We start from the raw sequence: 17,088 nt of genomic DNA, 5'->3' as shown, positions 1-17,088 counted from the left end.
TGCATGTCATTATTGTTTCTCAGATACTCATGACTATAACTATTATACCACACTGAAACTGTGCACGCACAATAAACTTAATCTGCTTAGGCACTTTGGATGTGTAGCTTGATCAATACAGGTAGTCCTGGACTTACAACATTTCATTTAGTAAGTTACCATGGCACTGAAAAATGCGACTTATGACCATTTTTCACACTTATGACCATTGCAGCATCTCCATGGTCACATGATCAAAATTCAGGTGCTTGGCAACTGACTCATATTAATGACGATCCCAGGGTCATGTGATCACCTTTTGCAACCTTCTGACAAGCAAAGTCAATGGAGAAGTCAGATTCACTTAGCAATTGTGTTACTAACTTAACAACAGCAGGGATTCACTTAACAAATGCAGCAAGAAAGGTCGTAAAATGGGACAAAATTCACTTAACAAATGTCTCACAGCCACAGAAATGTTGTGGTCCTAAGTCAAGGACTACCTGTGTTAACTTTGTTTTGTGTGTCTTCCATGAGTTTAATGAGTGCAGTATTTTCAGTTAATTTATGGTTTAATGTATTGGGCAAACTTAGAAAATGGGTTAATTCAATAATCAAGTTAAAGATGTTGTATGAACAGTCTGTCAGAGTTGAAGCATTCTATCCTGGTGTTTTCAAGTACAGCTTTCTAGGGCCAATCAATGTCCCCTAGATAACATACATACAGAATGTAGGCTGATTGTAAGAAAGATCTTTTGGAAAGAGAAAAAAATATCTCAAAACATTATTAATGGTGAGGAAAAAAAAAAGCTTAAGGTTACTCCTATCTGGAAAAAAGCCAGTTAGCCCTTCAATCTGGCATTTTGGGGAAAACGAGCTTCAAATGGTTCTTTGAGATTCTTCCTTAATGAATGCACTAATAAATCAAGTTTGGGCTTATTCCATTTCCAAAATGTATATCTTAGTCTCATATTATTTATTATCTTTTTTTTAACCTTTCTTTCTAGTTTGCATTGTTTGTAAGGGATTGATACTAAGAAAGGATGAAGCTAAACAGAACAAGAGAGTTCTGGGTTAAATGTTACCATTATTTGGCTTTGCTATTGTGGCTTGCAAACCATGATTTATGGCTTAGTATAATGTGCACATTCACCAAGTGTGAATAAGAGGAATTGTGGGCTTCTGACTTGGGTTCAGATGGAACTTGTGAATAATATTTAAGATGCCAGACACACTGCAAACATTGCTACTAGAAAAAAAGATTATGTAAAAAAAAAAAAGAGGATGTTTTCTCTTCATCCAAATGCCAAAATATAAAGTTTCTAAGACATATCTTGTTTTCATGCAAATGAAATCCAAAGGGCCCCAAGAGTTATACTTTGCAAGGGGTTATTTATATTCTACCATTCCTAGTAGAAGCTGCCTATACCTTTATATAAAAAAGAAGACGAAAAAGATGCAATTGAATGTAGTTCTCCCCATAAATGCTAATAACTCCCCTGCTCATTAAAATCCTCTTCCCTCCAGACTGAGTGCAGAGAGTTGATCTAAAACACTAGTTAATCAGACTTTACATAAGTAATGTTTTAACTATGGGACAGCTCCTTGTTTGCTTGGAAAGCCACAAAACCCCCTGAAAGGAAATGTAGCAGAATGGTGGGAGGACTGAGACCAGGAAACTCATGACCTCATCTTTTCCGCCTGGCGCAGATTGGTCGGCTGGTATCTGGACTACAGTTTAAATTCAGAGGTCTGCAGATGCGAAACAGAAGAGAAGGAGGGAGAGTGAATGAGTGGAACTAGCTGAAGTGACTCAAGCATTGCTCTGAGCTTCGCTACATAGCTGCAGACTGCTGCCTGAGGATCTAAGCACCACACCAGGTACCTATTGCCTTCCTTTCTTAACTGTTACTTTTAAGCTGTGCCACAATTGATTAAGGGAAAAGCGCCATAGCAGTATGCTAGGGACTGTTTCCACTGAGAGGGGATCATTTTGCCTGAAATAGATTCAGTTCCAACAACAGAGTGGTTTGCATGGCTCCTGGGAGCAGATTTAAAGATGCGGGGATGGTGTGGTTTGTAAGAGCAAGTGCGGTCAAATGGAAATTGCCATTTAGAAGAGGAAAAAAAAATACACAGCGGCTCTTAGAATTATCCCTGAGGGGGGGGGATCAAATTGCTGCATACTTTTGGCTCAAAGTGGCTGATGGTCTGCATTCTGCTATCTCTGTGTAAGTGCTAAATTGCAGAGGAGGGTGGGTTATGACTAGACCAGATTGCATCATGGTTGGGATACTGGCAGAGTCCAAATGCTCATTCTCTGGGTGTCTCACTTCATCTACCTCGCAAGACTGTTGTAGAAGTAACATGGGAAGGCATTAAAGTACGTTGGAAGAGAAAGATAAGGCATAAGTTTACCATGTTTTGGGTACCTAGGAGTATCAACTTCTGTGTTTACCAGAGGTCCTATTTCTTAAAACAGTAGCTTCTTACACAGAAATCTCCTGCAGCCGCATACTTGCTTCTTGCTCTGCGGTTAAAAGCAAAAATAGCCATCATATTAAGATAATATGGAGTATTTCTCCAGTAATCTGGAGAAATCATGTAGTGTTTATGTGCAAGAATATTTGGTTATCTGAAATATCCTGATATCAGAGCACTGGTGGATCCAGGTGTAAGTTAAACCCTCACAGCTCCATCCAAATAGAGTTCAAATTCTTGCCAGTCCCCATTTCTTATACAGCACCTATTTATTTAGCAAAGTATTTCTGGCTAAAATTGTTGCATTTAATCTTCAGAAAATCATTGGCTCTTCATCCTCCAGTACTCCTAAATTGGATCTTTAGGAGTATTACTCAGATGTAATTTGGTGCAGTGTTTTCACATTGATTTTTGCTTTTAGCACAAGTGCTCATTAACCTTGTAAGAAGAAGGGCAATGCATAAGGAAGGATGCCAGCTCCCCCATCAGCCTGGCTCCTAATACAGCCTTCCATCATGATTCATCAATTTCTCGTATATCCCTTGAGTCCTGATTCATCAGCTTTTTCCAAAGTGTTACATGCAGCAGTATAATCCTATCTGACTCAGAAATGTTAGGTTGAATTTTCAAAATGCTTTAGAAGAAAGGACCCAATCAATTAGATGGTATTGCTGCTGAGCATTGCAATTATGCTTGAATTAAATTTCTATCCGTATGCACGTGTCATGCAAACAAAGACAGAAGAAATACCAATTTGTTGTAACCTTCTTTCCCAAAATTTCCATTAAGTTTTGAAATATCTGCCTTTGAATTATTTCATAATAATATGCTCTCACTTTTCCTCCTTCCCAAGAGACTGCATCCTGCTGCAGTAGCAACCTCTAAAACTCCTGAATTATGATCAACATTGAAATGTTTTTCAAATTGTTCTCTTTTTATGAGCAGATAATAGAATTTTTAAACTGAATATTAGTTATTAGCAATAAGTATATCCCTCATTAACAAATAAATACCTAAGCATCTTTAAAAATATTTATGTTTCTTACAATTTTGAAATTAGATTACTAAAGCAAAAAATATTTATTTCACAGCTATTGGATATTTCAGAGAATGTTTATCCTGCAAATAAGAATATTATTTAGTCCTACGATATTAGTGTGTTCATAAGCAGAGATGTGTTGACCTGTGTGCTCATGAACATATTTAGCAATTTAATGAAAAGATTAGCCAAGATTATTCTGTGTGGCCAAGATTTAATATTAATCTTAGAAACTGAGTTTATTTTCTATATGTACTGTATTACTATATTTGTGGGTGTTTTCTATTTTTTTCTTATCTTTTTTGTGTTCTAAAGCAATAACATTAAGCAAAAAGCCCTGTGTCCTTGCATGTATGGAATGTTATGGAAATGCATGCATTTTCATCAAACTAATCTGCATTCAAATATAATATATATTTTGCTAGAATGTTTCAAACCATAGCTGGTTGAACCAGCTGCAGTGGCCTACTTTGCACATAATGTTGTGGCATAATGAGCAAGTTCCCACTTCATGTTAAATGAAAAGCAAACACACCACCTTATGGCTTGGTGGGTTTTATAAACCAGGTCTCAAAGTTTCATAGGCCTATATAATATGATGGAATAAGGAGAGCTTTTTATCTCTGTTTTCATCCTTTTTATTTGTGCTTCTTTAAATCTCAAGTGAGGTATTCTGGAAGACATGAAAGAGTGATAAATATATAGAGAACTAGAAGGCAGCAACAGTCCACTTTTTAGATAGACAATTACTTTTTATGTTGATGTTTAAAAAGGCACCATCTAGAAAGAGTTTATCAACATTGGAGACCAGGGGTACCCAACCCCTGGTCCATGGACCAGTACTGGGCCACGGCATGCCAGCAAGCAGTCTGCACAAACAAGGAGAGACCCATCTATGGGATACAGGCAGCACACAAAACCACACACTCTCCGGTCTGTGGAAACACCTTTCTCCACGGAACCGGTCCCTGGTGCTGAAAAGGTTGGGTACTTCTGTTGTAGACTGTGCAGTTCATTAGTGAATGTCTGATCAATCCATCATGAGAGTCTGGAGGTACTGTTTACATATATGTAGACTGTTTCTAAAACACAGGTCCAATGAACTGTTATTGTTGTTGTTGTTTTGGAACAGGAATCTTACCAACTGATTGCAAGGATCAGTCATCATGAAAATTGCTGTGCTTATCGTGTGTCTTTTCACCGTTGCCTTTGCCTTACCAGTAAGTACACCATGCACTTAACAAATCAATCAAGACTTCCTTAGTGTAGCAAAAAGGAATCAATACTATTTTTTCCCTTCTTCTTAAAGATCAGCAAATCGACACATCATGACGATTCTAGGAGTGCAGAAAGAAAACATGTAAGTGTGTATTGTATGTGTGCAGGGACTTACTTTTATTATTTATTGAACCCTATTCAGTTCAAGTGGTTCCAGATTTTCTGTATTTCCTATCTAAAGTTTTTCAAAAATGGGGTTTTTAAGATACACTTAGTAAATTCTAATAATAAAAAACTCATCTCAGGAAGAAGACAATCAAGAACTTGATTTGTCTTGCTTTTCAGTCCTAATCCACCAGGCATCAATTTCATTGAGACAACTGACAATACCTTTCCATTTATTTATTTTTTAAAAAAAGGTCCTACTGCTAAAAGGACTGTAATCCTTTTATTAAATGCATTTATTTGGGCCATACTTCTCACCCACTTAAAAAAAGGCCTCCTTTTTTACCACCCTGTAATCCTCTCCCCAAACTTCAAGGTGTCTATTTCTTGGTTACTACAGCTGTTCTTTTTATACCTTTCCAAAATGTAAAAAGAAAAAGAAAAAAAAAAGCTATAACCTACCTTATGTGAATTTACCACAAAATAGTACTAAGATTCATTTCACTTCCTAACAGGCACTTTCTGCACTTTTTTAGATATCTTTTCTAATTATTCTTAACACCGATTTTACTTTTTTCACAAAAGTCGAATGAGAATGAAATTAGATAGTATGGCACTTAGATGCTCTTAACCATTTCCTCTCTAAATTCTAAATGCTAAATTCTAATGTTTTTGTATTGTTGTAGGACTCCAGAGAAAATGAAGCACACGCACACCACCACCACCACCACAATTCACACAGCCATGAACACAGTCAAGAGCATGGAAACAGCCATGAACACAGTCAAGAGTCACCAGAACATGCATCTTCTCAATTGGTATGCAACTCATCTCCTTTAATGAACTATTGGCAGCTTCTGGATGTGCCTGACTTCAAGTGTATAAACCCAAATGGCATGGTTTGAGATGGTGCTGTCTGGGGACTATGCAGCTGCAAGTCCAATACACTTGGAAAGCTCTAGAGCAGTAATGGCGAACCTTTTAGAGACCGAGTGCCCAAAAACTGGCCCACCCCTGCTCCGCCCTCACCACACCCACCCTCAGGGCCATCCATGACACGACACAGATCGCCCAAGCAGCCCTGCAGCATGGTGGCCACGCCCTCCACCCGCACCCTGCAGCATCATCTGCTGCCCAGCTACCATGTGCTTGGCTGTGAAGCTCTGCACGGGCCACACCCAGGGGTGACTCTTCTCCGGGAGGCTGCTGGTGAGGAGGGGGCTACAGGGGGAGGCGGGGCTGGGGCGACAGCGTGCGTGCCCACAGAGAGGGCTCCAAGTGCCGCCTCTGGCACTAGTGCCATAGGTTTGCCACTACTGCTCTAGAGTGAGAAAAGCAACATAGTACAAAGAAATGTTGTGGTGAGAGGAGCAAGCGAAAATGGGACACAAATTAGCTGTCAGTTGGGCCTAGTCATGGCCAAACTAGGCCTGATGAGATGGCAGCTTTAGATTTAGTGCAAGGTATTTTACCCATTATTCTATTTAACTTGTTTTTCTATCCATCATTCTCCTCCCACCAGCCCTATTTCCTTTCCATTCAATCCAGGCCCTAATTCCTATTATTCCTTGAATAAAAAAGAAACCCAGGAAAGCCTCAACTGGATCCAACTGATTCAGCATCTCCATCAGTAATAAATCAACTGCTTCTGGGAGACTTACCAGCTGAGGTTTATGAGAATACCCTTCCTTCTCCGTTTCTCCCCAGTAATCAACATTCATCAATGTTAATGGCTGCTAAGGCTAATCATTAATTATGATTAATGGTTGTTAACATATCTACCATTCATGAACTGATCTTTTCTCCAGCTATGAAGACAGATAGTCCTTGACTTATAACCACAACTGTGCCCAAAATTTCTATTGCTAAGCAAGACAATTGTTAAGTACGTTTTGCCCTATTTTACAGTCATTCTTGCCAGAGTTGTTAAGTGAATCACTGCATTGTTAAGTTAGTAACATGGTTGTTAAGTGAATCTGGCTTCCCCATTGACTTCGATTGTCAGAAGGTGGCAAAAAATGATCACATGACCATAGGACACTGCAACTATCGTAAATATGAGTCAGTTGCCAAGGATCTGAATTTTGATCCCCTGACCATGGAGATGCTGCAACGGATGTAAGTGTGAAAAATGATCATAAGTCACTCTTTCAGTGCTGTTGTAACTTTGAACGGTTACCAAATGAATTGTTATAAGTCAAGGACCACCCATTGCAATGAATTCTATAATTTTAATTGGGCAGATTTCCTTTTATGTTATCTGTTCCAAATCCACTGCTAGTTTTCATAGCCCTTTTATTTCATTTACAGAACTCTCAGTCTTTGGAAGATCGTGATGAGATCACTGAGCAACAGGTGAGTTTAACTCAACATGTTCCACCCACAGAAGATAATGAGTGCAAGTGTATTTCGCATCAGCCATTCTCCCCAGTAGTCGATGATCCCCCATTGGTGGTGTCTGTAGGGTTTGATCAAAACAGTCAAAACTAGTCTTTATATGCAACAACAACAACAAAAAATAACCCAGGCCAAGCTTTGATCATCCTATTGAGACAACCAACTTGACTACAACTGTGGCCACCCTTGGATCCACTGAAAAAGGAGATAAAACTCATTCACCTTTGATATTTGTGCAGAAAAAAGGAAGATCCATAGATTGCATGTGCATTGTAAAAAGTAACACCTGAGTGTATAACTGAGCAGCAATGTCTTTAGATGAGTGTCATTCGCAGATTTTAATAACAGGCAAAGAGATCCATAGTGAGTCAGATTTTTATGTATATCCTAAGCTATTAAAAGTTTGAATTTTGAAACCAAAAACCAATGCACAATCCAAAAAACAATTGGTAACCAAGGCAGTTATTTCAGTGTGGTGTCACAGGATTTGTGTTAGGGCTGTACAAAACCATTCCGAGGACTGTGCCCTGTCCATCTCCCTGAAGGTTCAGTACGCCTTCTTTAAGTGCCTGTGCATGAATTTGCATTCTTAAAGGATTTGGTGATATCTTAAAGAGCTATAAATTGCCCTCCCAAGCCAGAGGATCCAAGTATCCCTTGGGATGATTTTGCACACCAACTAGAATCCTACATGTTGAATGTTATACCAATTCATGCTTCTGGGTGCTTTTAAGTAATCCAAATAGAGATCCCTTAGAAACCTTGCAATTTGCACCACACTTCTGTCTGAAGCACCAAGGTTGCTTCCAGGTTGAAAAGATTAGCTGATGACATCACCGTTGCCTGGGGGACACCCAATTGGAGGCTCCTTTCATGTTGCAGCAGGAGCTGGAGCAAAGGATGGGAACTCACCCCATCCCATGGCAGTACTCTGGTCTCGAACGTGGGCTTACTGCTTATCAGCCCAGCGTCCTAATCACATGAGCCACCATGCTCCTAGCCTTCATATTATTTCATTTATCTAAAACTTAAGCCTTGAGAGTATAGTCCTCAGATTCTTGTTGTTGCCCAATAGTGAACCAAAGACATTCTGCATTTTGTCTGGGGTATTATATTCAGTTTCCAAGGTTCTCATTCTGATGTTTGGCACTGAAAACTAGCTGCTGCCCAGTTTCAATGTCTTGAGTTTGTGTAGTATCTTCACAAGATATGTCCAAACCTAAAACAAAGTATGTCCTTGTGCATGTGGTATAACCAAGTTGCACTGGTTTTCTTGCAGACTCTTTTGGCATCTTCCAGCAAAAGTAATGAAGACGATGATAATCATAGTGATGTTTCCAAAGACGACGATCATCCAGATTCAGATGAATCAGATGAGTCTCAGGAAAACTTCACTGAATATCCCACTCAGGCTCCTGTTACCTTAGATTCCGTCACATACAGAGGAGACGTCGCACCTTATGGATTCAGGGCAAAAGATGACCAGATGAGTTTGGAGAGATCTGGAAAGGTAAATGCCAACTGATTGCTTTCTTTTATTGCTGTACTCACATAAGTGGGGGGAGAACTTGGAATGCCCCAAAAGCAGCTCCTACGAGAAGCATCTTTAGCTGCATGTGGTTATCATCGTCTGCTTTAAATCAAGTGATTTAAATGTTTGATTTCAAGGAACAAGACAATTAATCTATTTAGAATCACACAGTCCATCTATTAAGTTACAATTCACACACACAATATTTTTGCCTAGAGGATTTTGGTCTGCAACTGCCAATGTTTAGTAGCTCTGGGTAATTATGGAAAATAATGTCTGAGGTTGTTGCTTCACTTTAACATTTCAGCAAGCTCCTCCTCCTCCAATTCCTCTTCCTACACCAACTTGTGGTGATTGGCAAGGCCATCATTAAAACACCATTTGTCACGGCAGTTTTCGATAGTTGGATATTCAAATGTTACATGCTTGGCCAACACTGTTTGTGGTTGCTGTAAAGCAGGGGTCTTCAAACTTGGCCCTTTTATGACTTGTGGACTTCAACTTCCAGAATTCTTCAGCCAGCATGCCTGGCTGAGGAATTCTGGGAGTTGAAGTCCACAAGTCATAAAAGGGCCAAGTTTGAAGACCCCTGCTGCAAAGACACCACCTGTAATAAGTATTATATTGTATATGAGAACGAGCAGGAGGAAGCATGTTTTGAGCAAATTCATTGGCTTAGAAAAACCTGCTGCCCTCATGCTATAAAAGTACTATAAAGTAAAAACTGCAAAGCTTGGGGTGGGAGAGACAAAAAACACAAGGGTTCCCTTGTTTTAACAATTAGTTGACATAAACATACTTCACTTTCATTCCTAAACATCTACATTTCAGACGCTTAGATTTTTTAAAATAACATTTGCAGTAAGTTTTCTGACTTTTTAATTGTAGATTAAATGTTATAGCCATAAAAAGGTATATGGAAAATATTATGCTTATTTTATGTTTTATACCAATATAATTCTTTTAGAAACAAGAGAATTGTCACTCGTGTAAAAGGACATGAGTAACCAATTTATTAATCACTTCCCATATTAAAAAAGCTTATTTTGAACACATGAAAAACACAGAAGCATTATCACATAAAAAAAATAAATAAAAAAATAAAAATAACAAACAAAAAATAATACAGGCTGTTGAAATTAATACTGTATATACCTGAGGCAGTATATTATTTAAGTCTTCTTTGTATTTGATAACCTATTTTGCACTTTATTTGTAATACACTATGATATTCTTTCTGGAATAATGAGGTTCCAGAGCCATTTTGGCTAGAGGCTAAGGCACCAGGCTAGAAAAGTGGAGACATAAGGCATGAAAGCCGGATCCTTAGGCATGAAAGCCCAACCCACCTCACACAGTTGTGGGGATATGTTTGCCACCCTGAGGTATTCGTATACAACCTTTATTATTTTTAGAAATAACTAACAACTGCTATTGAACTAATAATTCTGTTAGAGAGTCTGAAAATACCATCCTCCAGCCCTGTGTAACATTCTCTGAAGAAAGGAAAATCATTGTTAATCTTGTATGGCAGCACTGCAGATATTTCTCACGAGAGTGGAGTGGCCTTTGATTGTTTCTCTTGTGGACTTTTTCAGTTTGATTCTCAAGATGTTTCAGATGAAGTTGACAGCACCCCAGACGATGAGAGCCGTGAATATGCCAAGGCACGTTCTCTGGAAAGCCATGAAAGAGATGACAAAAGTAACCTGAGGGACAGCAATGAAGTCCACAGTGCATCCCATGACACAAGTCTAGAGGACCACAGCCCAGAGAAACCTGAGAGTGTAGAGGACAGCCATGACCACAGCAAAGTTTCTGTTTCCCTGGAAAGCACTGAAAGCGGAGAGCAGAAAAAAGATCACAGCGAGGAACTCCAACAGTTAGACAGTAATCCTGATGACGTCAGCAACCAAAGTTTGGAAAGCGCCGAGAATCACCACAGCACTGAAGATCACCACAGTGTTGAACATCACGATAGTGTTGAGGACAACGAGGTCATCCTCTAAAGGGTAGAGCAAGATAGGCCAATACTTATCTGAGACAGCTCTCCAGACTTTTTGCATGTATGGGCCCAGCTAAGACCAAAGCCCAACTCCATCACCAGTGTTTTTGTTTTGCTGAGTTGCAAAAAAAAAAAAAAAGAAAAGAAAAGAAAAAAGAGTGAGAAGGGCAATGCAACTTTGACTTGAATGTTTGTTCCCAATTATATAGACATAATTCGGATTTCAAGCCATAGCGATTATAACTAGCAGCAAATGTAAATATGCTGCCTGATCCTGTTCATGCTTATTTGGGAGTCAATCTGATAGATCTTCAGCAGAATTTGCTCCAAATAAACATCTTTAAGATATTAGTGTTAAATGAATAGTAGTCATGATGATTAGAGAATATTAAGCCCTTCTTGGTGCGTAAGTCCTGCTCTGTCTCACAGTAGCTTGCTCTGAAGGAGAGAGAAAAATGCTTGGGAAAATCTAGTTTTACATTCCCACTGATTTTTGTGTATCTTACAATGCTGTACTTCTGAAATGTTTAATATTGCAGTGTATATTTTGTTGACAGTTGTGAGTTAAATAAAGTGACAAAACTTTATATGTTTCTGTAGTTACCTTGATAGACTCTTGGGTTAGTTGTATGTGCGACCTCTAGTGGCTGAAGTGAGTGCTTTTAAATTGATCAGGACAATATAGTCCTTGACTTACAAACGCAAAATAGTTCTTGACTTACAAACACGACTGGGACCAGAATTTCTGTTCCTAAGCAAGGCAGTTATTAACTGAATCACATGCAATTTTATGACCCTTTTTGCTATGGTTAAGCAAATCACCACAGCTCTTAAATGAAGTGAATCACGTGGCCAGCTAGCGGGAAAGGTTGAAAATGGCAATCATGTAACCCCTGGACACTGCAACCATTGTAAATACATGCTGGTTGCCAAGTGCCCAAATTCGGATCATGTGACCATGGGAATGCTGCATTAAGTGAAGGATCAGTCAGAAGTCACTTCATTGAATACCATTGTAACTTCTAACAGTCACTAAATGAATGGCTGTAAGTTAGCGACTACATGTAAAGCAAGGATCCCCAACCCCAGGTCTGTGGATCGGCCCCACTCCATAGCATGCCAGAAACTGGTCCACGCAAATAAGTGAAACCCCATCTGTGGGATGCAGGCAGCACGCGAACTCGCCCCCTGCGGTCCACTGAAAAACCTCTCTCTACGGAACCGGTCCCTGATACCCAAAAGATTGGAGGCCACTGCTATAAAGGAAGCACAGTAATTAATACCAGTTTGTTCAGTAGCCTCTCTGATCAGATATAATTTCTCAAAACCTGTGATTTATTCTGTTGCTCTGCATAACTAAGACCTTGCAAGTGTTAAGGAATCTCTGCCCTGATTATTACAACAAACTGAGCCATTTGGTGTAAACCCAACCAATTATGTATTCAATAATTTTTGATTAAATCAGCCACATGTGGGTCAATTCTGTTGGTAAACCTATCTTCATCTTTCTTCAACCTGGGATTTTTCACATATGCAGGAGTACAAGTCCCATTAACAAGCATTCTAGATTAAGACATCTGAATGTGCTGTTATGGCAGTTTCAGTGTAAAATGAATTACATCTATGAGCAGAAAGCAGAATCTTCACATTCCATGTATCTCATTTCCCCCATCTTTTATTCATACCTTCACTCACACACCTGCTGTTTCATTCTGGATACCACACTAGGATATACGCATAGAGGGCTAGAATAAATTTAAAAACAGAAATTGAGTAATTGAGTATTATTTTCATAGAAAAGTCTTTTTTTAAAATCTTTGAGCCAGAGGATTGATTTTGACAACATAGAACTGTTAACACCAAAACAAAAATAAGAGGAATTGAAGACAAATGCCTGTACTGATTCCTGCAATGGATGGAAACTAACTAAGGAGAGAACCAACCTAGAACAGAAATTTCCTGACAAAACAACTAATCAGGGGAATGATTTGCCTTCAGAAGTTATGGGTGCTCCAACACTGGAGACTTTTAAGATGAAACTTGACAGCAATTTGTCTAAAATGGTATAAGGCAGTGGTGGCGAACCTATGGCACGCGTGCCAGAGGCGGTATTCAGAGCCCTCTCTGTGGGCATGTGCGCCATGTCGCGGAGATGGCAACTATCCTTCAATCAGCTACCCACTAACTCGCCGAGGTCCCACATGGCCAGATGCATCCTAGCACCCATGCGCTCGCTGGCCTCTGTGTGAAGGGGCCGATGGTGTCAGGTAGCAGACACCCCGGCCCCGCCTCACCTTGCCCTGTGACAATGGCACCCCCACCCTACCCCGCCTTGCCTCACCTCACCCCACAGGACAAGCCTCCTGCCCATCACCCCACCTGCCAGAGATCCCCTGGATCTCCCCCAACCCTGCCCGGCCCCCACAGGTATCCCTCTCCATGAGCAATGTTGAGGTGATCACACCCACCTTGGCCACACCCACTCAGTCTGCCATGACCACCAAGCCATGCCCACCCAGTGGGCCACACCCACCTGGCACCCGGTGTTAAATAAGTGGGTTTTGGGTTGCAGTTTGGGCACTCGGTCTCTAAAAGGTTCGCCATCACTGGTATAAGGTCTCCTGCTAGAGCAGGGGGTTGGACTAGAAGACCTCCAAGGTCCCTTCCAACTTTGTTATTCTGTTAAATTGAATTCCCAGATTTGTATCTGACATGCCAATTGTCTATGCCTGGAAGACACAGCCTCAAACATCTGAACAGAGCAGCTTCAGGTTGGGGAAGTTATCTTTGATGTAGACAGAAAACTACTGTTAAAAGGTAAAAACATCCCTGACATTCCTGCTAGACAGATCACATATTGATTCCAGCCATCCCTGACCTTCAATAAACCCTAGACAGAAATACAAAAGCACAGCTTAAGCTTTTTCCTCTTATTGACACTTGGGCTGAAATTGATTAAACATGTCTTACCTGTTCTCCATCTAAGCTTGGAGCATTTAGAGGAAAGAAATACTCATGTGCCAAAGCTGTTTGTCGCCTTCAGTTCGGCATTCAATACTGTACAATCATTCCTCAGCATCTAGCAGACAGATTGGGCCTTTTAGGCTTTAATACTCCTTTGTGCAACAGGATTCTTGATTTTCTTATTGATAAGCCCCAGTATGTGCGAGTTGGGACTAATATTTCTAACACCATTTTCTTCAGCACAGGTTCTCCTCACGGTTGCGTCCTAGGTCCGCTGCTGTTCACCCTGTTGACCCATGACTGTTGCGCAAGATTTGTCACCAACCAAGTATGTGGACAATACAACAGTTGTGGGCCTTATTCAAGATGACAGTGAGGGTGCTTACCACAAGGAGGTAGAGGGTTTGGTAAACTGATGTAAGAAAAACAGCCTAGTTTTAAACGTTGGGAAAACTAAATCATTGTCGATTTCAGAAAAGGCACGCACAGCTACACTCCTCTACGTATTAATGATTCATCTGTGGAGATGGTTAGCAGCATCAAATTTCTGGGTGTGCAGCTAACAAGTAGGCTGGCTTGGTCGTTCAACAGTGAGACACTAGTGAAGTGGGCACAGCAGTGCCTGCATTTTCTGCATCGCATGAGAAAAGTACATCTTCCTTCTCCTGTCCTTACTAATTTTTATAGAGGGACAATCGAGAGCATCCTATCATATTGCATTACAATCCTGCCTCAGACAGGAAGGCAGTGCAGAGTGGTGAGGATAGCAGAAAAGATTATTGGCAGTTCACTCCCTTCTATCCAGACATATAACCATTTCTTGAGCAGGGTCCACAGGATTGTCTGGAACACTACACATCCTCTTCACAACCTGTTTGTTACCTTCTGGGAGGAGGCTTCATGGTATCCGAAGCAGAACATCCAGATTAAGTCACAATTTTGTTCCATACAGTATTAACCTTGTGAACTCTCAGCCTTGCCTCACCTTACCTTGCCTTGCCTTGCCTCGCCCTATCCTATCCTATCCTATCCTATCCTATCCTATCCTATCCTATCCTATCCTATCCTATCCTATCCTACCTTACCTTAACCTTACCTTATTGAAATGAGCCAATACCAGCAACACAAATCAAACCCTAAAAAAGCTCCTCAAAACATTAAAATCCTTTATATACACATTAAAGACTCTCCAGATCTGAACCCATCACCCATAGCAGACACCAATATATACAAAATATATAAAGATTGTCTCACCCTACAGAGTGAGAAGACGTCATTGCCTCCCAGACTCAATGCAAACTCTCAAGGCAAATCATGCCCACTGTACTAACAAAGCCTTAGATTTCTGTGCAAATATTTCCAAAACTTTTTAACCGTGGCCCCCTCTGAGAACAGAACTGTCTGACTGTCTTGCTACCAAATAAATTCTACCTCCACTTCAAGTAAGCATCCTGTGCTCACTTACCTGGCACCGGAACTGACCAGAAGTCCCAGACATCTGGATTTATATTTTGATTTATAATTGATTGGGCAGAAGAGGGAAATAGGCATAAGGGCTTTTTGATTTCAGTAACTAAATATAGCATTTTAAAAATATTTACTTGCTGCGGGTCCTTTGAATTCAGTGCCAGGACACTAATCAGTACAGATAGTAATTATGAAAAAAATGCCAAGTAGCATTCTGTGACAGTATCGGATAATAGATATAATACTTCCTCCAATTTTTCCACATTTTTCTTTAAAAATTAATTCACGTGGGCATAGGGCTTTACAGATCACTGAAGAACATGTTTCTCTACTTTTCCATTTATGCTACCAGAATAGCTCCAGAGTTCATCTGAACTTTTACCTGCCTTTTCCCCATGGAACTTAGACAATGGCATCATGCCAAGAGTCCATAAAAAGATGGTCATAGATTGAAACCTGCAGTCCATTGGTGGCGAATGAAGTAGTGATACTTGCAAAATTCTACAAATGTAGCCTATTTCAGTAAACTATAGTTCCAGTCTTCCTGTGAACTCAGTTTTCTGATCTGGTCTACTTCAGAGGGCTGACACTGCTTGCAGAATTCTGTCTTTTGAAGCTATAGACACATCACAACATTTGAATACATTTTCCAAAGCCCTTATTGTTCACCTACCAAAGCACTGGTCTGCAACATATTTCTTGATTGTTTTTTTTTTTAATTTACTGTTGATATTCAAACTTCAAAGGCAGAAAGTCTCCACTTTTCAGTGAATTATTACTGTATAATTTTATTTAACCATTAAGGCATACCTTCATTAAAATACTTCTAAGGAATGATAAGTTAATGACTGAAGAAAATCAATTGCCAACATCATAAAAAGGCCATGACATGTTCTTCAGAACTCCTACACTGAACTGAAGGAAATACGTTGTGCCTCTTTTTAGATCTCCCACTCAGTCTTTGATGCAAATACTAGATCATGATAAGAAATATCTTAACCAATACAATCTTAATGATATCTTTGTTTCTCAAGCCACCAAAGGAAGAAAAAGGGGATAAGCAAAAGGGAAGCAATAAGGAAACTTATGTAAGTCTGACCTCATGAAACTGTGGGTTGATCCTTGGGCAGGATTAAAATTCCCAGGGGTTGTAGGCAACAGAGCAGCAGGGATAAAAGTCTCATCTGAGTCAGAAGTCCAAGATCACATTGGAGTCCATTCTAAGTGGTTGGCCGCCTTTGGAGAATTTACTCTTCAGATCCAGGTAATGAGATGATCACATACTACTTTAGAATATCTAGAGCAGTGGTTCTCAACCTTTTTAATGCCGCGACCCCCCAACCGGTCGTAAGTCGAGGACTACTCAACCGGTCGTAAGTCGAGGACTACTCAACTGGTGCAGCACCGTTTGCAGAATGGGACTTTTGGTGGGCTCAGCAGGGCAGATACAGCCTGGACAATTCCTATTGGCTTTTGAAAGCCAATAGAATTAGACTCTATTCAAGAGAGTCTATTCTATTGGCTTTCAAAAGCCAATAGAATAAAAGGGAGTAGCACAGCTAAGGAAAAGGGGAAAAAAATGGCGGACTGCGTTGTTTGGCGACCCCCGTGAAATGGTCGTTCGACCCCAAATGGGGTCCCGACCCACAGGTTGAGAACCACTGATCTAGAGCAATATATAAAAGAACTTTGTAAGCAAAACAAATGTTGCTATCCTTAAATTATTGAAGTTCTAAGAAGTTCTAAGCTTCCCTAAGATAACCAGAGTTGCTGTTAAGATCTAGGTATTGTACAGGTCAGGGGTAGGCAACTTTGGCTCTTTGATGACTTGTGGACTTCAAC

General features: G+C 40.1%; 1 protein-coding gene across 1 annotated transcript; it reads left to right on the top strand.

The window, feature by feature from the left end:
* Positions 1 to 1,713: 1,713 nt before the first annotated feature.
* On the top strand, positions 1,714 to 11,402 carry SPP1 (secreted phosphoprotein 1). The gene is made up of 7 exons (XM_039361207.1): positions 1,714 to 1,860; positions 4,632 to 4,719; positions 4,809 to 4,859; positions 5,569 to 5,700; positions 7,193 to 7,237; positions 8,559 to 8,789; positions 10,409 to 11,402. The coding sequence occupies exons 2-7, from the start codon at positions 4,666 to 4,668 to the stop codon at positions 10,817 to 10,819; spliced, it is 924 nt and encodes a 307-aa protein (XP_039217141.1). The 5' UTR covers positions 1,714 to 1,860; positions 4,632 to 4,665; the 3' UTR covers positions 10,820 to 11,402.
* Positions 11,403 to 17,088: the final 5,686 nt, after the last annotated feature.

Source organism: Crotalus tigris, unplaced genomic scaffold (genome assembly GCF_016545835.1).
Source record: "Crotalus tigris isolate CLP2741 ecotype Arizona unplaced genomic scaffold, ASM1654583v1 scf7180000019218.882973, whole genome shotgun sequence".
Lineage (NCBI taxonomy): Eukaryota > Metazoa > Chordata > Lepidosauria > Squamata > Viperidae > Crotalus > Crotalus tigris.
Note: the sequence above shows the minus strand (reverse complement) of the source record. Positions and strands in the feature narration are given on the sequence as shown.

Excerpts from the sequence above, each read along its gene's own strand:
- SPP1 (XM_039361207.1), top strand. The coding sequence starts at position 4,666 with ATGAAAATTGCTGTGCTTATCGTGTGTCTTTTCACCGTTGCCTTTGCC. Across the intron at positions 4,720-4,808 it reads CCGTTGCCTTTGCCTTACCA|ATCAGCAAATCGACACATCA; the intron begins GTAAGTACACCA and ends TTCTTCTTAAAG. Across the intron at positions 4,860-5,568 it reads GGAGTGCAGAAAGAAAACAT|GACTCCAGAGAAAATGAAGC; the intron begins GTAAGTGTGTAT and ends GTATTGTTGTAG.